We start from the raw sequence: 26,578 nt of genomic DNA, 5'->3' as shown, positions 1-26,578 counted from the left end.
TGTATATCCAGGAGTTAATATCTCGTTTCGTTACTAAAGCTGGCCATGGAATGCAAGCATACATTTTTTTATTCCCAAAGATAGATTTTTTCTGGATGTGCAGACAATATTTAGTACGCCTACATATCATAGATCTACATAAAAATAGATCTATAATGCTATGTCTATTATATGTTCAGAAGATACCTTTCATTGTTTCTGAAGAAAAATATTTGTTTTAACGATTTCTTCTGCGGACGATTAAAACACATTCAAAGTCGGATAACCGTGTCTGAACCTAAGCAAATAATTATCTCGTCATTGGTGAATCGTGACTTAGATTCCTTCTTATGAACTTGTACGCATTGCAAATATTACCTAGTAGTTCTGTGGCTTAAAAATAGTAGATAATAAATTAAATAGGTAGTTCATAATCATATCTTATTTGTTCTGTGTATAGTTTTATTTTAATAGTAGGTAGATAATGGAATGCCTAATATTGATGCTGTATTGTCCGATGAGCGCACCACGAAGATATGTGTCGATTCCTTATTGAATACTGTTGAAGGATTGCTCGCAAACCTAAATCAGGCAATATGGCATCCGGTATACCTAATTAACTATCCAAGCTTCTACCGAATTAAGCTCTAGGCACACATTTTAATAGATTATGGATGAAAATAGTATGAACACAGTATGTAGGAAAAAATACATAAAACATCAAGAAGTGATATCAAATGAAGGAGGAGGTCCCAATAAACATCTCTTTCAAAACTATAAGCTGCTGTAAGTTCGAAAAATAAGTTTCTGAACATCTAGTTTGAAATTGAGTAAAAGTATTACTATGCAAGAACTAGTATTTATATGTAGAACTTCCGTTGTCAGAATAATGTGTAGTAATTATTTGAACTATTCTTCGAAAATACTTTGTGAACATGATTATGTTCGAGAACATAGATGTTTAGTGCACTGATAGCGTACTGATTCCTAACATAGTGTACTGATTCCAATTAAAATTTCTCTAGGAAATCTCTTATGAGTTTTCCTACTCAAAATCTCAACGAGTATAACATCAGATCGCATGTCATTTCCTATGTTCTGAACGATCTTATGACATTTCTGTTCTCCATCGGAAAGAAAGTTCGTAAGATTTTGATTTAAGCGACATCAAAAGTGAAAGAAAGTGAAAACTAATTATGTGGGTAAAAGAGCAAAAGTACTCGACAAAATGAAGTGTGGTGCAGGGACTGATGAGGAATTTTTTCCAATAACGCCTACTTTTTTTCTTTTCGCTGTCATAATTAATAGTGCTGTTAACACTGCTCCCACCACTTCCAATTGCTTGTTCAACTGGAGCTCTGGAGGCGCAATTTCTTAACGCAATGCACTGTGTATCAACATCTCGCAGCGTCATTCGGTCAGAAAATATCTTCACGTGTATGGCATAAGAGGGTAGGATTTCCTATGAGATATATCTTAAAATTTTTCCTCAGATAAATCCTAAGATATTTTCTAGGATTTATGTCAGTGTAATATAGCGGGAATAACTGATTGAACTGTGTCCTATAGTTTTCAAGCAAAGATATTTCAAAAACTGATCTTTTGAATTTGCATCAGCTTGAAGCCCAAAACTAAAACATCTCTCGACGTGTGTTTAGTAGAACTTGTATTTGTTTCTTTTTTTTAAAAATAAAATAAGGAATCACCTCCTAAAGTTTGGCGGTATTGTTTGTGCTCCGCGTCTTGTATAAAATGTTGCTTAATCCTGCATAAGCTTACTCCTCGTTTGCGAGTAGTCCCGAGTTTAGTTCCCAATAACACCTCATTCTTAATTTGTTTATAGATCACCATCATAGAATGAAATTGATCATATGCACAGTGTTCATGTTTAACCGAAGTTTATATAAAGTGTACTGTGTAAATTTATTATTGAATATTTACTGTACAGATCATTGTAGTAGAGATCCAAGTAGTTAATATACCTAAGTTATATACGTATAATGTATTTTTTATCTACTTTATATGATAATTTAGATTATAATAAGCCAATAAAAAGTAGTAATGTTATACCTAGATTATACCATGTAGTGTATTTATTTAGATTACAACTTACTGTAGAAGTAGATGTGTTTTTAACCTATTTTTCTGTAGTGTTGCTTCATGGTTGTGTGACGTGTTGTGACGTACCCCTCCGTTGTGGTTTGTGTTTGTCACAGGTGGATGCAGGTATTGAGGCAATGCTTTGTTGCTGGTTGCAGCATTTACAGGAGCTCGGAGGTCCAGACGTAGACAAACCGGATCTCCTGAAAGGATCTGTAGGATCTCTCAGGAACCAGGTGAAGAATGCAGGGAGCACAGGCAGTTTAAGAGGTCTTTTTGCCGATCCCCGTGCAAGGTACAATGTAAGTATTATAGATAATTTTTTTTTAAAATTGTTTCGGATCTTCAGAGTACAGAAATGTCAAAAAGCTTTGAAACAGGATATGTTAATACTTATTACATTCCTTACCCACTAGTAACAACTGAACATATCTGCGTAGGTAGAATGCTTTGTAATGATTTGGAAAGTTAGAGACAATGTGGGAAATCTTAAAGAAAAGTAACGCCAACAACTAACATCTGGTTATATTTAAAGACATGGTGGATAAATCAGAGCATTAAAACAATGACTAAGAGACAGAATACATCTCCACTAAGAACCGAAGTTAAAATAACTGCCTTGCTTTTGTGTTTTGGTATACTGGTCGCCAGAGACGGCCTTTGGGGGTGGCGACCGATAGGATATCCTCTTGTCACAGTCAGCTCAAATATGCGGGGCCTCTGCAACATTCTAATGTACCGTAGCTTAGAGTTAAGTGAATACTTTGGCCAATAATACGGTGCGGTGGATTTCTTCGGAAACCAGTTTTCATAAACCAGAACTTCTTACTCAATATTTTACTTTTAGAAGTCTTAAATTCCCGAAATCTACACCATTACTATGAAAGCGTTTAGCGTGATATTTTTGGTTTTAAAGTACCGTAATAATTACGCCCTTGAGTTTCGGATTAACAATGGGTCAGCAAACAAGGCGACACTAATACCATGCATGTGACTCTAAATGGCCTTATCTCAACTTTTCTTTGTTGTCGAAATAGAGTGAGAAGTTATGTTGTTTGTTGCTTTTGGGTCAGAAGAGTGGTTCTGTTGCTACGGACACCTCTGAGTCATCGCTTCCAAGAAATAGCTCCTATTGCACGCCTTGTGTAGCACCTCAGTTTGGCTTCGGAATTCGGACCGCGCAGTCGTAGTGAGATGTGGATACGTAATATTATGATTAGTGCGTGAGTGTCTTCCGATTATTCGTTTATTGGGCAAAGAATGTGACCATCATGAGTGGCAGAGACAGAGACAAATTCCGTAAATACGGAAGTGGGGCTGCGAAAGCCAAGAAACAGAAATATAAAGAAGATTTCATTCAGAAGCAAAAGGGATCTTTGGACAAGTTTGTTGTAGCGGTAAAATCAGCGGATCAACACCAAAAACTTGAGAACACGGATGATGATTTGTCTGTGACTGTGAGCGACCGGTGTGATGCGACAGACCAGGTTGTGATACCAAGTTTTGCGTCCGACGAAGAAAACAAACTAGCCGGCAACAAAACTGTTTCTACGCCCTGTTGTCCCACAAGCAACAATGAAAACTTGGTGCAATTCTCTGGGGATAACGTTGTTGCAACAGACCCAGAAAGTGACCTCTCCTATGAAAGCGCGACCATTCCTCTGCACACTTCTGACATTCTTAAAACGACGAGCACACTGTTCGAGGACATATACGATCCAGGTAATTAGAAACATATTAACAGTGAAGTGCGTGACATGCTAGTGGAGAAGGGTCCAATCAGGCTAAGTGACTGTGAATACCCAAAGGACGAAGATAACAGACATTTTTCGAACAATTTCTTTACACGGAGGATGCCGAACGGAGAAACAGTGGATAGGCGATGGCTAAGTTATTCGAAGATCAGAGACAGAGTATTTTGCTTTCCTTGTAAGTTGTTTGGCACGACAGCTACTAGAGGCCAGTTAGCAAACGAAGGCTGCTGCGACTGGAAGCATCTTGGCGATAAACTTCAGCACCACGAAGTTTCTGTAAATCACGTTAAGTGCATGACAGCAGTAGTAGTGGTCCCGTTATGCCCGAATGACTCATCCTCATTCTCTTTTATGACCAGGATATTTGAACTTCGTTCCCTTTTACGGCTAAGATGAGTGCTTTGGTACCTCGATTCTGATTGGCTGAGAGAAGTCACGTGACGTTAGGCCCCGCCCACGCGGGAAATTCAAATTTTCAGGTCACGTGGTATGACGTCATGAGTCACCCCGACCTCACCAGGGGTTTTTGAAATTTGTTCCCTTTTACGGGTAAGATGTGTGTTTCTGATTGGTTGATAGCTGTCACGTGATTTTAGACCCTGCGATATTTGAAATTCGTTCCCTTTTACGGGTAAGATGAATCCTGTACCTTGAATTTGATTGGTTGATAGCGGTCACATGATCTTAGACCCTGGGTTTTGAAATTTGGGTATCCTCTTTGATGAGTACTTTGGTACTACGATACATGATCTTAGACCCGCTACACGCTGAACAGGTCACATGGTATGACGTCATGTTTTACCCTTGCGGGGAAATCCATTACTAATTCGTTTCCTTTTACGGGTAAGATGAGTGCTTTGGTACCTTGATTCTGATTGGATGATAGAGATCACGTGATTTTAGGTCCTAGGATTTTTGAAATTAGGGTGTCCTTTCTGATGTATACTTTGGTATCTCGATTCTGATTGGTTGATAGAGGTCACATGATTTTAGACCCATCACACGGTGAACAGATTACATGGGAAAACCCCTCACTCATTTGTTTCATTTTATGGATAAGATGAATGTTTTGGTACCTCAATTTTGATTGGAGGATAGAAGTCACATAATCTTACCCTCACCCCAATGCTAGACATTCAGAGTGGTATGACAGTGATCACCCTCGACCTGGATTTTTTTTTAATGGTTATCCTTTTTGGTACCTTAAAGTTCCCGTGGAGGGTTCAACCCATCCTTAAATAACCCTTTTATGGTGTGATATTGTACTGAAGTTTACATTAAATATTATCGTTCTCTCTTTGACAGATAAGATGATTACCAGCTTTTTTTACCTTGATGGAGATCCTGTCCTTGAATTAGTAGCCTATGTCTCTGGAAGTAACAATGGTGAAAGAGGGGTGTTGCTTGTAGATTTCTTATAACACATTGTTGTGAGTTTAAGCGATTTTTTAAACGCTCAGTAAGCGCTTCATTAATGGAAACAGTGTTGCCAGATTTTTTTCTACCTAAACTGCTCCGATTCTTTTCGAAACGGTTCCGCAGAGTGCAAGAAATTTTAAACTAAAAATTTTTCGAACTAAAAAAAATTTGTAACTAAAAAATTTTAAAACAAAAAATTTTCGAACTAAAAATTTTGAAACAAAAATTTCAAAAAAATTCGAACTAAAAAAATTAAACTAAAAACTTTCGAACTAAATTTTCAAATCAAAAAATTTTCGAACTAAAAGGAATTTAAAAAATTTTCGAACCCAAAAAAAATTCGAACTAAAAAATTAAAAATTTTTCGAAAAATATTTTAAACTAAAAACTTTCGAACTAAATTTTCAAATCAAAATTTTTCGAACTAAAAATTTTAAAAAAATTTCGAACCAATTTTAAAAACAAGTTTCGAACTAAAGATGTAAACCACATTTGAAAATTTTCAAATTAAAAATTTTTTCGAACTAAATTAAAAATCAAATTTTGGACACTAAAAAATTCTTTAATTATTTTTTCGAACAAAATCATGTAAACCAAATCTTGAATATATTTTTCACCTTAAATTTTCAAGATTACCATGATTTGAAAACAAGTGTTCAGGGTTTCAAGAAATAATAAAACATATTTTTTTTTCAACTTGTTGTATTTTAACGAAAGGTATGTGGTCTTCCTATACATGTTTATTAACATAATAAATACAGGATCTAATTAATGAATATGTTGGACGCGTCATCATCTTCGAATCTTGTAGACGTATCCTGTAAAGAAAAAGAAGAAACGACGGATTACTTTATGAATTCTCTTTTTTTCTGAAACAATAAAAATGAGTCAATATTGATAAGAGAGAAATAAAACTTACTCGTAAATGATGGATCTGTTTAGGTTCATCTTCCTCCTCGGGTACAGGATCACTGCATTTTTTTCACCGATGGATGTTTATGAACTCTTCTGGGTACTGCATTTTTCTAGGTGTTGCTCCTTTATGGTCAAGGTTCCTCCTTGGATACGAGATAACTGCATTTTCTTCCACTGATGGTTGTGTTGATGGTTTATGAACTCTTGTGGGTACTTCATTTTCTTCTTGGTGTTGCTGCTTTGTGGTTAAGGAGTGGAAAAAGGAAAAGGAAAAAAAGAAATGCCGGCCTTATTGGGTATTTACAGTTTTTTCTTCTTCATCTTCTTTTTCCAGTTCCATCTTCTGTTTTTTAACGTACCCGTACGGAACCGTATCATAGGAATTGAATTCTTTAAATCGACGTTTTGTGTACTGGATACTGTACATTTTTTCTTCTTTGCGTGTGACGATGGTATGGTCTTTAGTCCTGCATATCTTATGGGGGATAGTGATGGTGACTTGTCCACGGCATTGATTTGTAATCATTTCTTTTAGCGTGTTGAAATTTAATTGCTGTCCTGCATTGTAATTTAATGTAAATCCTCTAATTTTGCATATGTAACTGGTGACGTTGGTATCCGGATTGTATATTTCTAGGCTGTAATTTTTTGGTCCTCCACTGACAAATGTCTTGATGTATGCTCGTGGTCCGTAAGATTCCATCTCATTCGATAAGCATCCCAAGTACGTTGAAGGTTCAATGGTTGGCTCCCCGGGCTTCTCCGTAAATATTACAGAATCCGTGTCGAAATATAAAACACGTTCCTGCAACATTTCCAGGTACTTGTACAGTTCCAGACGTGCCTGACATGTTGTAAATGCACCTAACACGACATTGGTGTTTCGGTTTTGAACAGGCACATGTTCATTGTACTCCCAGAACGCATACAACATCGTATCATTGATGGGTACAATTTGATGGAGTTTAATGTCGGGGGAAGTGAGTTTTTCATAAAATTCTTCCGGCCGATCAATAATTGTGGTCTGGCTAAAGTTTGATCTTTGCGAAAGTTTTCCCCAAAGAGCATTAAGACAAAGCTTAGATAAACTTCTTCGTGTAGGATTATTTTCAATTTTGGACGGATCCAATGCAATACCTTCACGCTCCAGGACGGTTTGTATGAATTTTGATTTGTCTTCTTCGGTCACACAGGAACTGGGCCAGCCAGACGCTTCCATTTTTGATTTTAAAAACGTATTGATATATTCCGTGAACAAGCCACCTGTTTTCGTGGTGGGATCATATTGTTCAATGTCATAGTCCCAAATTTCAAAAATTTCCACTGGTTGATATCCCAATTCTACGGCTTTCTGGATTTCATATGATACCCATGTTCCAGTGAGGCATCGCTCCTGGTCGTTGTGCGTACACGTTGCTGTAGGGTCTGGGTTCATTTCTTCGGCACACGCAGCACACAGTGGAAACAGTAGTTTCTTGTTACATCGGTAAGGCAGGAGACCATGATAAAGATGGCGACTTGGTAATATCGTCATTTTGATTAGACCATTGACTTTATTTATTGGTGGTATATTTTCATCACCCTGTAGATAAATTCGTGGATGGCCTACAGGGTATTTAGCACACTTATTTACATAAGGATAAAGCGAGACAATATCGAAATATTTTATTACTTCCCCCGCTTTTTCGTCGACTTGGTGGTACAATTTCACGCAATTGGTCCTTCCTCCAAAAAAGCTATCTCTTGGATTTAATGGTCTGCGGTTCATGTACGGGTGATTCTTCAGATACGTCGCCATTGCAGGATTTTGTTTTAAGAACTGATTAAATTCGCACTCCCACATTTCATGTACAATGTACCCCAATTCACGCAGTCTTGCATTTTTGCGTTGCGTTCGTTCATAACGGAATTCCATGGTGTCTTCTGGATTGCTGTAGATGGGCTGATTACGGCCTGTAGTAAAACATACTTTACACCCGTGGTAAAAGCAACCGGCATGCTCGTAGATGTGCTCCTCTAACGTCTCAGGATCTTGGTAGTAACCATCAACATGGAATCCCGCAATAAACACTTCTTTTTGTCGGGCCGCATGTAAGATTTGTTTTTCTTCGGTTTTTTCAATGTAGGCCAGCCATTGCATTGCAGCGATCGATTGGGTACTTCTCCATCGATAGCCATGTGCCGGTAGAATTCCTATGGTATTGGGTTTGAGGAAATTCCGGCGGAATACTAAATTAGAAGCACTGGCAATCGTGATCGTCTCCAAGAAGGGATTCACTTTGGTTTCTGTTTCAAATGACGTCATAAACGAAACGCATGCTTGTCGCAGTACATTGACATCTTGAATACAATACTTGAGAATCTCTTTCTGAAAATCAAACGTGTCATTACGATGATCGTTGTACCACTGCATGAACTTGTTTCTGTCTTCGACGGCCATTTCATCTGCACCATAATACTTTGTTTCTGGAAGTGGTCCAATATACGATTGATTCTCCTTGGTGTTGAAGAAATGCGGGAAGTAGCCTTTGGTTGCGGGTAAATTGAACGCTTTTGACAATTTACTTAATGCCATAGGTAGGAAGTTCAACGAGTCAATGAACGTCAGATTATTCAAGGTTAAACTCAGTATCTTGGTCCTATTTAATATGACGTCGGGTCTCCATTGGCATTGTTCTACCATAGCCTTTAGGATGAAATGTCCATCGTAGCCCTTAGCGTTGTGAGCGACACAGAAAATCCTATTTATATTGGGACGACGTTCCCGCAAGTACTGGAGAAAATTATAAACTGGATCCTCTCCTTGGAAAATATGCTGGCGCTGACCACACGTACTGCAAGACTGCTGGATATTATTGTTTTCAACACATGCGTAACATACTTGTTGTGCAACCAATAAATTTGGAATGTGTACATACGTATTATCGCCAATATTCGTGTCCTGCATAGATTCTATATCATAGAATATCAACAAGGCTTTCTTTGCGTGCATGAGTGAAGGAACACCAGGTTTCAAGCATTGGCGATCAGGAAGCATAAAACATTGATGCGATCCTGGAACAATCTTCTTACAAACATTGCAAAAGATCTCATTGCAATCATGATGTCGTTGTCCGGTATGCACAAAAGAATATACTCTGTAACATCTAGTACATTGCTTCACCATTTTGCATACAGGTTCCCCTTGATGATATACAATATTACGATGATTGTTAAAACATTGTTCGCCGTAAAATTGACGATTGCAGTCGTTACACAGCACTAGCGTTTGATTCGTGTCGCATAGAGGTCTCTGTAAACATTTGGAGCATGTTACAGGACAATTTTTCACATGTCTGTTACGTTCACTGTATTTTTTATGGCACGCCTCACAGTAGAACTTGGTTGCAAAACAAGCAGTTAAAGATTGGATGATGTCAAAATGGCCAGCCAAACAAATCAAATTTATGGGAGTGCGATTTTCATCGTTCGGTCCCTCGTACATGATGTCATGGCCTGTGAAACTAGTATACACTGTAAGTTTATATTCTTTGAGGTATGCCTGAAATTGTCGTATTTCATTTACACTGGCACCATGATCCAAATTGACTCCTGCATTTGCACATAGCGCATCGACTTCTTGGTCCACAACATATTTCGATTGGCGTTGATACTGCTTATAACGTTGCACATCTACATTCTTGTATGCCTTCAGGCCAATAGCAATAACAAGGGCGTACGCCAAACACCTTGAATCTTGATTTTGTACACGTACAATCCCTCGCTTGCTTCGTAACAATTCTTCGTTTTGTAGTATTCCTTGTGCTAAACGATCTCCATATCCGTAGCCACGTGGAATATCCACACGATGGAAATGAACGGTGAATGGCTCGTGCAGGAGAAATGCATTGTTACTTTGTAACACTCTTTCAAAGGAGGCCCACATCGTTTCCAGTGTCAAGTTTCGTGCTTGGCGAAAACTCACCCAAAACGGTTTATTCGTGTTGCGTGGCGATATTACTGATAAACCAACCATCGCCTCATCGTCGACATTGGCTAACAAATGGTCTAGCATTGCTTGGAAACTGTTGTGTACATACTGTATGATATCGGTTCCTACGGGCGGTGCGTTGAATTGAATTTCGAGCATTCTACCTTCAATGTTAAATCGTCTATAATGACGCGTGATTTCATTGCGAACAATAAAACCCGATTCGGCCATATTAATAAAAGGAGAAAACAAACAAACAGGTACGGTAAAACAAATATGTAATGTGGGGAAAAAAGGAATTATGCAGCGTGAATTTACTACAAAAGAAAAGAAGAAAGAAAAATCTTAATCACCTGATAAACAGGAAATCATAACTTTCATGATAAATTCTTAACTAAACAATTCATGTAAAGGTCCTGAGTTTGATTCCTGGCGGTGACGTTCAGAATCTCATTATGAAAGCATATGTACTAGAAATCAAAGTTTTTTTTAAAAAAAAATAATTATGTTACTGAAATGAGTGTTTTATTGCTGTCAAACTCGAGAGCATTACATCAGCATGTAACTGACCTACCATTCTATAGTGATAAAAAGAATGCATGAATGAATGAATGTTTCATCAGTGCTGAGATGTGACAAAGTACGCGTCAGCATTTTTTTTTTCCACTCACAACGACCTTTAAATGATGCGTTTGCAAGTTGAAGAGATTCATCGAACATTAACGATACACATACGTAATTGTCGAAACAAAATCTGCATAGCGTATTTTTTTTTATTATTATTGTGACTAAGCGGTTAGCGTACATGCTTCGGACGTGGAAGGCCCTGGTTCAAGCCTCGGTGGGTTTGCTTTTCCACGTCGGGGCATGTCAAGCCTTTTCTGTAATTTAATATTCTCACGCGTTATCATACATTCTTTTCAAAACTAAGCTAAATGGTTGACGTGCACACCTCATAATACATAAACGTACATAAATCGTCTATAATGACGAGTGATTTCATTACAAACAGTAAAACCCGATTCGACCATGGTTAAAAATGAAAACAAACAAACAGGTACGGTAAAACAAATATGTAATGGGAAAAAGGAATTGAGCAGCGTGAATTTGAGTTGATTTTTTGATTTTTAGTTTAGCGTCCATTTCAGTAGCGAGGCTATATGAGACGTGGACCTACTGATTAACGTGGAATCCGAACCACATGAGCTCCCGCCGGGAATCAAACCCTGGTCTCCCACGCCAAAGGCGCGTATGCTAACCGCTTAGCCCAGGAAATCATAACATTCATGATAAATTCTTAACTAAGCAATTCATGTAAAGGTCCTGAGTTTGATTCCTGGCGGTGACGTTCAGAATCTCATTATGAAAGCACGCGTACTAAAAATCAAAGTTTTTTTAAATAATTATGTTACTGAAATGAGTGTTTTATTGCTGTCAAACTCGAAACCATTACATCAGCATGTAACTGACCTACCATTCTATAGTGATAAAAAGAATGCATGAATGAATGAATGTTTCAACAGTACTGAGATGTTAGAAAGTACGCGTAAGCATTTTTTTTCCCCACTCACAACGACCTTTAAATGATGCGTTTGCAAGTTGAAGAGATTCATCAAACATTAACGATACACATACGTAATTGTCGAAACAAAATCTGTATAGCGTATTTTTTTATTATTGTGACTAAGCGGCTAGCGTACATGCTTTTAACGTGGAAGGCCCTGGTTCAATCCTCGGTGGGGTTTGCTTTCACACATCGGATCGCTGTCAAGCCTTTTCTGAAATTTAATATTCTCATGCGTTATCATACATTCTTTTCAAAACTAAGCTAAATGGTTGACGTACACGCCTCTGGCCCAGGTTCAATCTCGGGCGGTTGCTCGAATATCACGTTAAGCTGAAGGGGCCACTAATGCTTTTAAAGGGAATCGAACCATATTATTCTCAGACATAGTTTCTGAAATTTTGTAATGCATTCTTTTCAAAATTAAGCGCACACATTTTTCTGGCCATGGTTCAATTCCCGACGGGTGCTCGCTGAAGGGACGCTAAACCATATCATTTATCGTGCTTAGTTTTAATGTGTGGGGGTTCCTGATTCGTACTCCCACTTTCCCATTCCACTAATTTCTTCATAGTCTAAATATTTCGTACTAAAAGTAAAACAGTGTATTCGTGATCCGCCCACAAATATAAAATAAAAATGATTTTGGAATCTTGGGTGACAAATAAAATCTCACTGAACTTACCTCAAATTCAATGAACAAAAAGTCGGTGTAGTAAAGCTTCTTAAATGAAGACACTTTTCAAGAACAGATCTTCTTCACACGATAGTTGAGAGCGATGTAGGATTTGAAAAATGAAATTTAGATTTTTATTTAGGTCGTTGTGAAAACGACGTCACCGTCAGCCAATCAGAAACGAGGAAATTTATAAAATGACATCACAACGAACCAATCAAAACGCTCGCTGCTTTTCGTCATGAATCACGAACCAAAACGATGTGTAACAATCGATCGTGACGTCATTCACGTTTCTCAATAGTTACAACATCTAGTATCACAGTTCTGATCCCAAATGCTTTCTGTCAGGATCATGTCACTACTTGTCGTAACTGTGACGACATTTCATTTTCCTCATATTCCATACGAGAATGTCAATGTTTGCTTTTTTCATGAATCATGCTGACACGTTCGTAGTAAAACTAAAGTAATGCGATTCGCTGACGTTTGCATTTTTTCAATCATATGTACTTCTATGTCGTCACACAAAGAAGTCTATCAGCATTTTATTTTAATCCACGAACGGAAGCGTTACACTGTCAGATTTATTTTCTTAAAGTATAAGTGTATCCTTTTCAAGAACCATGGTTCGAAACCCACCAAGCACGATTAAAACCGAATTCATTCATAGCTAAGCGGTTAGGATACACATCTTTGGTTTGAAAGACCTGAGTTCGATTCCTGGAGAAACATTTCTTAGGATTTTTCTAAAACTTGGTTTCAATTTCTAGTTCGAAAATTTTAAAAGTTTAGTTCGATAAAAAGTTTGATTTGAGAAGTGTTACACTGTCAGATTTATTTTCTTAAAGTATATGTGTATCCTTTTCAAGGACCATGGTTCGAAACCCACCAAGATCGATTAAAACCGAATTCATTTAAGCGGTTAGCATACACATCTTTGGTTTGAAAGACCTGAGTTCGATTCCTGGAGAAACATTTCTTAGGATTTTTTCTTAAACTTGGTTTAAATTTCTAGTTCGAAAATTTTAAAAGTTTAGTTCGATAAAAAGTTTGATTTGAAAATTTTTAGATGTGATTTACATCTTTAGTTCGAAACTTTTGTTTTTAAAAATGTTTTAGTTCGACAAAATTTTGTTTCAATTTTTTTTAGTTCGAAATTTTTTTTGGGTTCGAAAATTTTTTGTTTGAAACTTTTTTGTTTCAAAATTTTTTTGGGTTCGAAAATTTTTTGTTTGAAACTTTTTTGTTTCAAAATTTTTTGTTTGAAAATTTTTGTTTAAATTTTTTTTTTTAGTTTTGAAATTTTTTTAGTTCGAAAAATTTTTTAGTTTAAAATTTCTTGTACTCTGCGGAACCGTTTCGAAAAGAATCGGAGCAGTTTAGGTAAGAAAAATCTGGCAACACTGTTTCCATTAATGAAGCGCTTACTGAGCAATAAATCGCTTAAACTCACAACAATGTGTTATAAGAAATCTACAAGCGACACCTCTCTTTCACCATTGTTACTTCCAGAGACATAGGCTACTAATTCAAGGACATGATCTCCATCAAGGTAAGAATCATCTTATCTGTCAAAAAGAACGATAATATTTAATGTAAACTTCAGTACAATATCATGATACCAAAAAGGGTTATTTAAGGAGGAGGTTGAACCCTCCATGGGAACTTTAAGGATAACCATAAAAAAGGGACAAAATTCTAAAATCCAGGTCTAGGATGGATCGCCGTCATATCGCTCTGTATTTCCCTCATGGACTGGTGGGGGGGGGTCTAAGATCATGTGACCTCTGTCGGCAAATCAGAATCGAGGTACCAAAACACTCATCTTACTCGTAAAAAGGGAACGAATTTCAAAAGTCACAGGGCTTAAGATCACGTGACCTCTATCAACCAATCAGCATTGGGGTACCAAAAGGATTCATCTTACCCGTAAAAGGGAACGAATTTCAAATATCGCAGGGTCTAAAATCACGTGACAGCTATCAACCAATCAGAAACACACATCTTACCCGTAAAAGGGAACAAATTTCAAAAACCCCTGGTGAGGTCGGGGTGACTCATGACGTCATACCACGTGACCTGAAAATTTGAATTTCCCGCGTGGGCGGGGCCTAACGTCACGTGACTTCTCTCAGCCAATCAGAATCGAGGTACCAAAGCACTCATCTTAGCCGTAAAAGGGAACGAAGTTCAAATATCCTGGTCATAAAAGAGAATGAGGATGAGTCATTCGGGCATAACGGGACCACTACTACTACAGCGTGGTTGGAATCAGCTCGGAGAATGTCCAATGGTAGCGCAATAGATAACATGATGCTAGAACGAATTAGAAAAGAAAAGCTACATTGGCGCGATGTGTTAACAAGAATTCTAGTGATTGTACAGTACCTCGCCGAAAACAACAGCGCATTTCGTGGGAGAACGGAGAAACTTTATGCGCCGAACAATGGTCAGTTTTTAGGCTTAGTTGAGATGCTGGCCAAATTCGATCCAACCATGCAAGAACATCTCCGCCGAATTAAGAACGACGAGACTCACGACCACTACATCGGGCATAGGATCCAAAACGAGCTTATCGACCTGATGGCGTCAGAAGTAAAGAGGAAAATTATTGATATAGTGAAACTTGCTAAATATTTTGCCGTCATCTTTGACTGCACGCCTGATGTTGGCCACAAAGAGCAGATGTCCCTAATATTGCGTTTTGTGGACGTATCAGATCCGGAAGTGAAGGTGGTGGAGCACTTCATCGAATTTCTGGATGTGGACAACGCAACAGGAAGGGGTTGTCTGAAGCTCTTCTTGCCGCACTTGCGAACCTCGGTCTGGACATCGCCGATTGTCGTGGCCAGGGGTACGACCTCGGTGCGAACATGAAGGGAAAACACCAAGGAGTTCAAGCGCACATTCTTCTCATGAACAGTCGAGCATTTTACACTCCGTGTGGCTGCCATAATTTGAACCTTGTTTTAGGAGACACGGCTAAATGCAACTCCCAAGCAGTGACGTTTTTGGGTGTCATACAGAAAATATATAAATGCTTTGCTGCCTCAGCTGAAAGGTGGAAAATTTTGGAAGAAACCGTGCTTTTCATGACTACAAAATCACTTTCAGAAACGCGGTGGGAGTGCCGCCTGGAAAGTGTGAAAGCGCTGCGTTATCAGACGAAAGAAGTCAGGGAGGCACTGTTGACTGTCGCAGATACCGCCAATGATCCGTTAGTAAAAAGTGAAGCCGAATGTCTTGCAAATTATGAGTTCGAAAGCTTCGAGTTTATTCTGAGCTTAATGATATGGTATGACATTTTATTTGCTGTGAATGCTGTCAGCAAAACTTTGCAATCAGCTGACAAAACTTTGCAATCAGCAAATCAAAGGCCTTGTTACTTTCTTAAGAAAGTACCGGGAAACCGGATTCTTCGATGCTATGATCGCAGCAAAGGAAATTGCGTCCGAAATGAACGTAGCTCAGAAATTCAAGGAACGAAGAGTCAGATGCAAGAAAAAACAATTCGTTTATGAGGGTAACGACGAAGAAACATCTTCGCCGGAGGAGTCCTTCAGAACAGGATATTTCTTATGGATAGTGGATCAAGCACTTACCTCAATAGAAAAAAGATTCAAACAACTGGAAGAGTATGCTTCAATATTTGGATTTCTATACAACTTGAAGGGTTTGCGGTCATTGAACGACTATTATTTGTTAAAGTGCTCCATGGATTTGGACAACATGTTACGCGCAGAAGATTCAGGCGATTTGGACGGAATTGACTTGTGCGCAGAATTGAAGATTTTTCGAGAAATGCTTGCTGATAACATCAATGCCGCCCAAGAGTGTCTTCAGTACGTTTGGCCCATTCGAGTTTCATTTCCCAACATCGTTATTGCATACAGAATTATGTTGACAATTCCTGTGACAGTTTCCAGCGTGGAAAGAAGCTTTTCGAAGTTGAAACTTATCAAAAACTATCTACGATCAACAATGTCGCAAAGCAGATTGTGCGGTTTAGCTATTTTGTCCATCGAAAAGGAAGTTGCCTCAACAATGGACTACGAGGACCTTATCAACGATTTTGCACAGCGAAAAGCCAGAAAAGTGGACTTCCGTCTGTGACCGTCAAAGCAGCTGCTTCGTAAGTCAGTGATAGTTTTATTATGTGTTCTAGTTTGTTGATCTTGCGTGCATGTAAAATGTTTCCGAATCATTAATGTCGTAAGTTATATCGACCCCCATGCCATAAGAACCCCTTACAAAATTTCACCTATGTTTCCTGGCTTCGGGGGGGCTTCGCCTACCGAATCCCCCGCCCGGGGCCCCGCATACTACTAAGGCCGCCTCTGCAGATCGCCTGTTAAAGTCTCATATCTATAAAAAGTATACTTATTTTTACCGTATATTAATAACTAAAAATTTAAAGAGTTAGTCAGTAATCAGGGTGTCTAAATAGTTATGCGTACTGAAACTAAACTGAAAACTCAAAAAACAATTTACTCTAGGTGGTGTTCTAAATGGTCCTTTCCGAATGCTTCAACATGTCTGAACATGCTCCTACATATTCGCAAAAAAATTCCTTATATTAGTTGGGTGTAATTCAGTTCCAACTCGTACAAGAGTTATAATTCACAATCAGTGCATAGTGATTCTTTAGGTACTACCATGAGCAAAATAAATGACGCGTCTCTTTATTTTGAAGTTTTTTGAAAATATCTCCGTTTTCTTTATATGTTCGAAATTTCGGAAGGTTTCCTCAGCAGGACAGGTTATTAACAAACCCGTTTTTAATATTTCTGTTAGATATTAGCTTAAAATAAAGAAATTAGAAGCAAAAAACATTAAATCGACAGAAATCTCGAGAATTACCAACTCTGCTAAAGTGGGAAATTTTCAAGAACGCGAGGGAATTCTGCAGTTCAACACGAAGCAGCGACATCTATGTCATTGAGACAAGCGTGGATTAGATCTACAAACGAAAATTTTAACGAAATATTTCTAGTATGTCTTATTATATGCATTATCAGCGAACTCCAAATATATGAATCTATGCTAAGTATTAACATATAGATAGTGCAAATAGTGAAAATTACCTATGGAAAAAGACGAATTGTTAGCCCAATCGTAATGAAAAATCGTCTTTACTGTAGAACAGGTTCAGCTTACGTAAGAGAGCAAATAGCTAAGTTAGGTAGGTCCGAGTTTGTATACGGAAGGTAGACGGTTCGAGTCCCGTGGAAGTCCTGTTGTCATTTTTATCACTAAGGTTATTTTATTTCTTTTTTATTTGGGAAAGAATCAAATTGTAACATATGTGTAAAACTCATGACGATACCAAAAAAAAAAAAAAAAAAGAAAATATTGTCGCATTTGCATTAGTGTCTCTAATTTTTGTTTGCAAACAGATTCGTAATTATTTCCCCTGTGCTCACTGATGCATAACGAATGTTTTCCAGTAAATGTTAATTCTAATTTGGAGAATTTTATAGTTTCACAATGTTTCTCACTACATAGTCTTCTATCTACGTGTTTGGATATTTTGATAACAGATTTCCCTATTAAATGTTTAATTTTCTCTATAAATATTTGTCTTAAATTGAAATTGTTTTGAATTTACTACATAAGCAAAGTTGCCCGAAGGAGGGGAGCTCAAGTAATAGATATTCTACGTAAAAGCAACCTATTGTAGAATGATGATGCTTCTTACCTTCAGCACATAATCTTAACGTTAGAGAGTCAGAGAGAGAAAAATCCTGGTTTTTCCTTCTCTATGACCACCCATCTTAAACCTCTACATATCATTGTTCGTCTCACATAATTTCGGCTCTCCAAAGACATTCATATTTATTATTATTATTATTATTATTATTATTATTATTATTATTATTATTATTATTATTATTATTATTATTATTATTATTATTATTAATGAATATGCCACCCTTACATAATGTTGTAACTTTACACATCTTAGTTTAAAGTGCTTTCTTTAGTAATAATTTGAGCAACCACGTCACAAAATTTAAAATGTATGAGGGGGCACGACGTTTTATTTCCTCTCCTCTCTTTTCAGCACCCTCCAACAGAAGGTATATAATTTCTGAGAAGCAGGGCAGACAAAATGAATAAGAAATATATTTAGAGCATCCTTTCCTCCTTCGTGAATGTAATATCACGTAGCATTTTTTATTCTACTGAAGACGACCCTAGGCCGTTATGGTTAGGTAACAAAAGAAATTCCTAATATATTTATAGCGCCCCTTATCTGTAATATTACCTCTTCTTTATTTGTTCGAGGCTTCTTTACACAACCAAGGGTGACAAAAAGAATAGGAAAAGTGTCTAAAGATTACAAAAGACTTTATATTTTGTCAGAAACAAGGCAGTATATACACAACATTGCTTTCGTTAACAAGTGATTCACCCTTGAGTCGCTTATAAAATTATGCAGAATAACTTTTGCCGATCATTGTTCTAGAGGGATTTGTCCAGGATGGTTTGGTGTCGACCTAATAACGATAAGTATATTTATTTACATCACTGTTAAAGAGATAGCAAACTTTCTGAAAGGAACTTACTTAGGAAACAGATCTTCCTTCTACTTAGCCAGAGCCCACTCTGAAAAATTGCATCTGGCATTCTGAGTGAAAGTTCTATGGGACTATTAGAAAAATATATTCCCGTTTTCACGTTGATGGTAGAATTTCTTAAACAGTTATTGAATTACGTTCGAAGGGTAGGCGTAAATAGCGCCCCCGCAACAATGTGGCGTGGGGACCGCACAAGCTGCAAGGCCAAAAAATATACAGAAAATACGCAGGGGCGGAGCAGGCCAAATTTTCACACGGGCAAAGTGACTTTTTGGCGCCCTTCCCCTAGTAGTAGCCTATATTTTACATTTTATCATAGTGTTTTTAATAGTTTAAACCAGGAGCGTCATTTCAGATTTTGCTTTGGGGGGTGGGGGCAAGACCTCTTGATATAAGTAAAATTTCGCGTTTTTCACTGATTTACTACTATTCTAATGATAAAATCTATATACATCTCAAACTCACGGGGGGCAAATGCCCCTCCCTGCCCTCCCTAAATGACGCCCCTGTTTTAAACCCATTTTCAAAAAGAAATCCATTACCTAGGAAAAGTTCACAAAGAATATGGCCCGCTATAAACAATACCAACTCCACCCCCATGGTCTAGTGGCTAGCACGCCTGCCTTCTGTGGTACCGGGTCCAATTCCCGGTGGATTACTGTTGAACGATAAAAGTGGTTCGGATTCCACTATAATTAGTATCCACATCTCCCTTGCCCATTAAGGCATAACCGTGGAACGCTAAACTCAAGCAAACAAACAAACAATACTTAATTCCCGGCACTCTTTATTCTACATGCCATCTCTCAATTTTTCGATACAGCCCCGTTAGTACTATGAAACTCTCTTCTTCCATAGTGAAATGGAAAAAGATCATATAATTGCCACTACTTTACAAGAATATAAACCAAAAACGTCAGTAGAAAGCACATTATAAAATTTACTTTTTGAGGCTCGTTTTGGTGCCCCTCTTTCTCTGGCGCCCCGGGCAGTCGCCCGGCCCTTAGTCCGCCCTTGAAAGTACGGACGCAAAACTAAGGACTGCGGAGGGGAGGTTAACCTTCATGTTATGCCACTGGTTTGACGTGTTTGAAATGTTCAGTAAGTGATCAGTTGGTGAAATAATTTCGACGGTTACTGATGTTTAAAGTTTAGCTAAGACAAAGCTAACTAATGAAATACATTTGATATCGCGATGTCACAATTTGATTTTTCCTCACATAAAAAAGATAAAAACAATAGTAATAAAAACCCTTACTCGTACTGGGCTCCTAACTAACTAACAACCTAAGTCTTACAGACTAGTTGCTCTGACCAACTCAGTTTCGATTTCTTACGCGAAAGAAGTCTGTTATATTAAGAGGCATGCTTTTCATTATCAAAACTGTTCGAAGTAATACGAACATGGCTTAAGAACAGGGACGGAACTGAATTACCACTCGATTGACCTTGAGGGCAAATCACCAAAGCGTAACTATAAACGTAAGTTCAGCATGCATTTCTCTGGAGTTGTGTTCAGTATTCCTATCTGCCAGTCATGCTTGTTCGTAGGAGTAATATTTTACAAACCTTTCGATAGAGCGCAATGACAGAGAATCAAAATTAATGATTTCTTGCCCTTGTGAACTTGGGATACCACCATGTGCAATAAAACTGTCGCGTCTTCTGAAGTGATATTTTATCGAAAATAACTCGTTTTCCTTTATATATCCGAAGTTTTTGAGGGTTTCAAAATGAGGAAACGTTACTGACAAACAAGGACGCATTTAGGGGTGGGTCCAGGTGGTCCGGACTCCCCTCTGAAATCCCACCTTCTCTGTAAATTTAGCCTAAATTTAAGGATTATCTTTTAAATTTTATTATAATTTATCCTAATATTGAAGTCGGGCTTCTCCCGAAATAAATTACTGCATACGTGCCTGCTGACAATTTTCAATATATTCCTTAAATAAGTAAAATAACTAAATTAGGAGCAAAAAGCTTCAACACGGGCTAACTTTTGTCCACTGCCAATATTGTTAGAAGGGATATTAATAGCAAAAACTGCTAGGCAATGCTGAACCTTGGAACTTCACTCCGAACAGCAAGCTTATTATTGAGAACTACATATGAAACATTTTATCAAAACTTATCTAGCTTTTACCTGGCATGAAATTATTATATACACCAAAATTCACTCTCCTAAAATGTGTATCTAAACATTGCTCTACGTATCTACGAAGCAATGAAAATTATTTATCGAAATATGTGAGCAGGGAATTCTAACAGCCAGCCATTTTATTTAAATCGTAGTAGACCCTGTAACCGGGCGTTAACGTGAAGACAAAGCTTGGTCCATTGGTAAAGTGTTGGAAGAATATAAACTCAATGTTCGTAGGTTCGAATCTATCCACTCACCATAACATTTTGTTCTTATGTGTAACGATGAAATAAGAAAGAAAAAATGTATAACCGTTAAGACAAAACTTCAACCAAGTCTGAAGAGAACAATACTAAAATAATAACACAATGACGTCAACCAAGAATTATTTCATGTAGCGTTTGGACGAAATTACAGCTGTCAACAATTGCAGAAGTAAAAACAGGTTGATAATTGTAATGCAGTCTAGACTTCTGAATGTATTTACTTCCTGAAAACTTCCGTCTCGTCATTGGTATGCAGTTAGTCATTGTAAAACCTTTCAATTGGAAGTGAAATGACACAAACTAAACAGTTTTAAATCAATAAATGTCTATGTGTAAAAGGAGGTGTCTCTTATCTGTAGTTCTGAGTTCCTTTTACTTTGAAGTGACAAATGAGAGAAGAAAGTATGGTGATCGAAAAAAAATCAAATTTGAGATTTCAACGAATTTACACGTATTATAGCCCCTAACACCGAAATAGTTATTTTTCGATACATGTCCATCAGTTCGTCCGTCCGTTCGCTACACTTTTCTGTGCACTCGCCTTGAAGCCATACCTGAAGCCATACCTTGCCTAGAAGCCATACTTGAACATACCGTAAATTAGTTGAAAAATTTACGGTATGTTCAACTGATCTGCACCAAATTTTAGTTTAAGATTTTCATAGTATTTCCTATAGTTTTTTTTTATTTCCCTCCTACTCCCAAAACAAGGGTAGTTTCCTGTACGATGAAAATAAAAAAAAAGATATTTTCTCATAACTGGCTCTAACGATCTTGTTTTCTTTCTTTTTTTATAAATCAATATTTAATTAGCAACCCTATTTTGTGGTATAAGGCATTTATCTAAAAAAATCTACAAGGGGTAGTTTATACTAAGGGGGTGAGTTTTTTCTCAGTGATTTTCTCAAAATGGACTCAAATGTTTTCGTTCATATTTCATAAATAAAGATTTCATTAATAACTTATCAATATGGCATAACTCGTTTGTCCTAAAAAAAATGCGAGGGGTAGTTTATTCTTGGTGGAGTGTTGTCTGGGCGATTGTCTCAAAAACGACTCAAAAGAGTTTATTCATATTTCAAAAATAAATATTTCGTTAATAACCGAACAATACGGCAAAACTCGTTTGTCCTGAAAAAATATGCGAGGGGTAGTTTACTCTTGGAGGTGTTTTTCCTCCACGGTTTTCTCAAAAATGAGTCAAGCAATTTTGTTCGTACTCAGAAATAAATATTTCATTAAAAACCTATTAATATGGAATAACTCGCTTACCCTGAAAGAATCCTCAAGAGATAGTTTATTCGGAGAGTTATTTTTCCCTCACGATTTTCTCAAAAATTACTCGGACAATTTTATTGATAATTCATAAATAAGTATTTCATTAATAACCCTAGATTTTAGTATAAGTCATTTCTATGAAAAACAATTACAACGGATAGTTTATTTTTGGGGTCAAGGTTTTTTCCCCGACAATTTTCTCGAACGACAGGCGATTTTGTTCAAATTTCGCAAATAAATATTTCATTAATAACCAAAAGTATATCTTAACTCATTGTTCGAAACCATTCACAAGAGGTAGGTTACTCCTGACGTGTTCTTTTTGAACGACTTTCCCAAAGTGACTCATTTGATTTTTTTCATATTTCATAAACAATGATTGCATTAATTGGTCTATTATATGTCTAATGAAAATGTGCTCAAAGTGTGAGTTAGTTTTGTAGTATGGATTTTCTTCAATCGAAGTTTTTTATTCGATAATCTGACATTCGATGTATTTGAATAATACGATAATTTTATTCGTATTATCCAAATACACACTTCAGTAACAACTGCGGCCTAACACAGTTAAGAAATTGAATTGAAAAAAGTTTAGTGCGGTGGCCCTGTAATTGAATATTTTTTGAGAAACTCCCTAGCTTTTTGTGGTAAACTCAGGCTTTTCTTTTGAGAGCGACAAAAGAGAGAAGAAAATATAGTGATTGTGAAAATAATATCAAATTCAGATTTCAACGGATTTACATGTTTCATGGCGTCTACATACCGAAAATGTGACTTTTCGACACCCGTCCTTCCGGTCCGTCCGTTCGGCACACTTTTATATGCACTCGCCTAGAGGCCATACCGTTCAACTTATCTACACCAAATTTTAAACTTAGGGTTTACTTAGTATTCTTACAGGAGCTTTTCCATTTTTTCCTACCACCTAAAATAAGTGTGGTTTACAAACAGCCGAAAATCGAAAAACGCTATTTTCTCCAAAATGGTTTTAACAATTTTGTTTATTTTTCATTAATCAATATTTAATTAACAACCCTATATTGCAGTATCAGATATTTGTCTTAGAAAAATTTACGAGGGGTAGTTTATTCTTGGAGGTGACTTTTTCTCGACGATTTTCTCAGAAAAGACCCTGGCGAATTTTGTACACACTTCATAAATAAATATTTGACCTTACAACATGGTATAAGTCAATTGACCTGAAAAATATATGAGTAGTAGTTTATTCTTGGACTTGAATTTATTCCCAGTGAGTTTCTCAAACACGACCAGTTGGCAACCCTGTATCTCGACAACGAAGCTGAATTCGAAAACTGCAAGAGGACCATTTGTCTCCTTTTGATGTCACGAATCACCTCCCAAAATTTGTGGACATCTTACAGGTTCACCCTTAATGAAGCTTCTTTTCGAAAAGTTAACTATTAACTTTAGGATTTGTTTATCTTTTTTTAAATCACAAATGTCGTTATTAATTTTAAGGCAGAGAACTACTTCTGAGAGAATAGATCTTGAAAAATAATTTTAAAACTTAGACTTTTGTTTTCGAGACATTCCAGACAAGACGAGACATTTTACAAGCTATCTCGTGTCCAAAACATTTGCCTCGTATTATCTTGGATGTCACAAAGCGCGTCTTGTCTCTTTCTCGACACATGTCTTATCTCGTGCGCATTCGTTAACACTTGGGAAGGATTATCTTTCTACTCAAAGCATTGTTTTTATAATGGTTGCATATTTATGATAATTGCTGTCCACATAAATTAGAGTCCTTTCAGTTGAATTAATTTTTATTATTATTATTATTGAAATTGCAATATCTAGTTTAACGTTGGACGATTATGCACCTACGCTAAGGGAGAATGATGATGAATGAAATGGTGAAATGAAGAAAGTGGGAGGAAAATGGAAAATCTCAAGAAAACACATACCCATGCACACGGTATTTGTCCACCTCAAATTTCACTTGGCACGAAGTGGAATCGAGCCACGGACCCCCTGCACCAAAGGTCCCTGCAATGCTTTATTATTATTATTATTATTATTATTATTATTATTATTATTATTATTATTATTAATAATAATAATAATAATAATAATAATAATAATAATAATAATAATAATAATAATAATAATAATAATTGAAGCGAGCTTAACGAGTTTCAACCGTACGACTCAACCAACGTTTGGGTGCCTGTTCGTTCGTCTGCTCCTCTCATAAAAGACATTTCATTTTAATGAAACTAGTAAGTGCCTTCTTTTAGCTCTGTGAAGTAACTATTGCTTGGAATATGAATCTGCAAAACATAAGAGGTAAAATTAACCAAATGGTGCAAGTTTCCACTTATATATACAAAACAATTTTGCAATATCAACTACGTGAATCTTGTCCCATAAAGAAGCCGAAACCCCTACACCGAAGAGCTCTCCGAGATTTGATCATTGTCCACACGGACTGAAATTGTCATTTGAAGCCAAGACTTTAATATGAAGCCAATAATTTCTTTAAAATAGACGGAAAATTCGGAAGTTATAAGCATTTTCATATTTTTGCCTTTTCCCATAAGGGAGCCGTAGCCCCCTATACTGAAGACCCCCCCGGAGATTTGATCATTGTCCACTCGGACTGAGTTTTTCATTTGGAACCAACACTTTAATACGAAGCAAAATATTTCTTTAAAATAGACGAAAAATTCGAAAGTTATAAACATGTTAATAATTTTGCCTTTTCTCATAAGGGGGCCGTATTAGCCTACACTGAAGAGCCCCACGAGATTTGATCATTGACCACTTGGACTGAAATTCTCATTTGAAACCAAAACTTTAATATGAATCCAAAAATTAAACTTTTACATCAATTTAAACTGACTGGGTTCCAGTTCCCCCTACTATTGTTTAGTTTAGTTAACTGGTAATGTGTGACAGCTTCACATCATCAAAAGAATGTTTCACTTCCCCTCCCCTCCCCCAGGAGTTCGTGCTGGATCCACCACTGGAATCAATATACACTCTTCCTATTCTTTTTGTCATCCTTGATTGTGTAGGGGCTCCCTCGTACAAATAAAGAAGCGGTAATATTACAATCAAGGGGAACTATATATTAGGTATTTTTTTAGTTACCTACCCCTAACCGCACAGGGCCATCTTTCGTAGAATAAAAAATATTACGTGATATTCCAATCATGAAAGGGGAGAGGATGCTGTAAATATATTTCCTATTCATTTTGTCTGTCCTGCTTATCAAAAATTACTTTCTGTTGGAAGGCTACTGAAATGAGAGGGGCAAAATAAAAAGTCGTACCCCCTCCTACATGGTTGCTCAAATAAGTACTAAAGAAAGCATTTTAAACTAAGATATTTAAGATTTAAACTAGGAAACTAAGATATCCTACATTATGTAAGGATGGCATATTCAGGATTATTATTATTATTATTATTATTATTATTATTATTATTATTATTATTATTATTATTATTATTATTATTATTATTATTATTTGAATGTTTTTGGAGCACCGAAATTTTGTGAGACGAACAATGATATGTAGAGGTTTAAGATGGGTGGTCATAGAGGAGGAAAAACCAGGATTTTTTTCTGTCTGACTCTCTAACGTAAAGATTATGTGCTGAAGGTAAGAAGCATCATCATTCTACAATAGGTTGCTTTTACGTAGAATATCAATTACTTTAGTTCTCCTCCTTCGGTCTACTTACCTTATGTAGTAAATTCAAAACAATTTCAATTCAATACAAATACATTGTAAAACTTTTCCGTAATTAAACATCTAGGGAAAATTAAACATTTAATAGGGAAATCTGTTATCAAAATATCCAAACACGTAGATGGAAGACTATCTAGTGAGAAATATTGTGAAACTTTATAAAATTCTCCAAATTAGAATTAACATTTACTGGGAAACATTCGTTATGCGCCAG

At 36.8% G+C, this 26,578-nt stretch overlaps 2 protein-coding genes across 2 annotated transcripts in view; one reads left to right on the top strand and one right to left on the bottom strand.

Moving 5' to 3' along the window:
• The window catches only part of LOC145693547 (retinal guanylyl cyclase 2), a 980,145-nt gene that overhangs the window by 851,106 nt on the left and 102,461 nt on the right, over positions 1–26,578 (top strand). Inside the window, exon 10 of the mRNA XM_081769634.1 lies at positions 2,196–2,381. Within this exon, the coding sequence (XP_081625760.1) occupies positions 2,196–2,381 (186 nt within the window). The remainder of the gene's footprint in view (positions 1–2,195; positions 2,382–26,578) is intronic.
• On the bottom strand, positions 5,963–7,465 carry LOC145692002 (uncharacterized). Its single transcript, XM_081767301.1, has 2 exons — positions 6,172–7,465; positions 5,963–6,070 (listed from the first exon to the last, which is right to left on the bottom strand). Exon 1 carries the CDS (start codon positions 7,384–7,386, stop codon positions 6,457–6,459), a length of 930 nt encoding a protein of 309 aa, XP_081623427.1. The 5' UTR covers positions 7,387–7,465; the 3' UTR covers positions 5,963–6,070; positions 6,172–6,456.

Source organism: Thermobia domestica, chromosome 8 (assembly GCF_964235325.1).
Source record: "Thermobia domestica chromosome 8, izTheDome1.hap1.1, whole genome shotgun sequence".
Taxonomy (NCBI): Eukaryota; Metazoa; Arthropoda; class Insecta; order Zygentoma; family Lepismatidae; genus Thermobia; species Thermobia domestica.
Note: the sequence above shows the minus strand (reverse complement) of the source record. Positions and strands in the feature narration are given on the sequence as shown.

Excerpts from the sequence above, each read along its gene's own strand:
- LOC145692002 (XM_081767301.1), bottom strand. The coding sequence starts at position 7,386 with ATGGAAGCGTCTGGCTGGCCCAGTTCCTGTGTGACCGAAGAAGACAAA.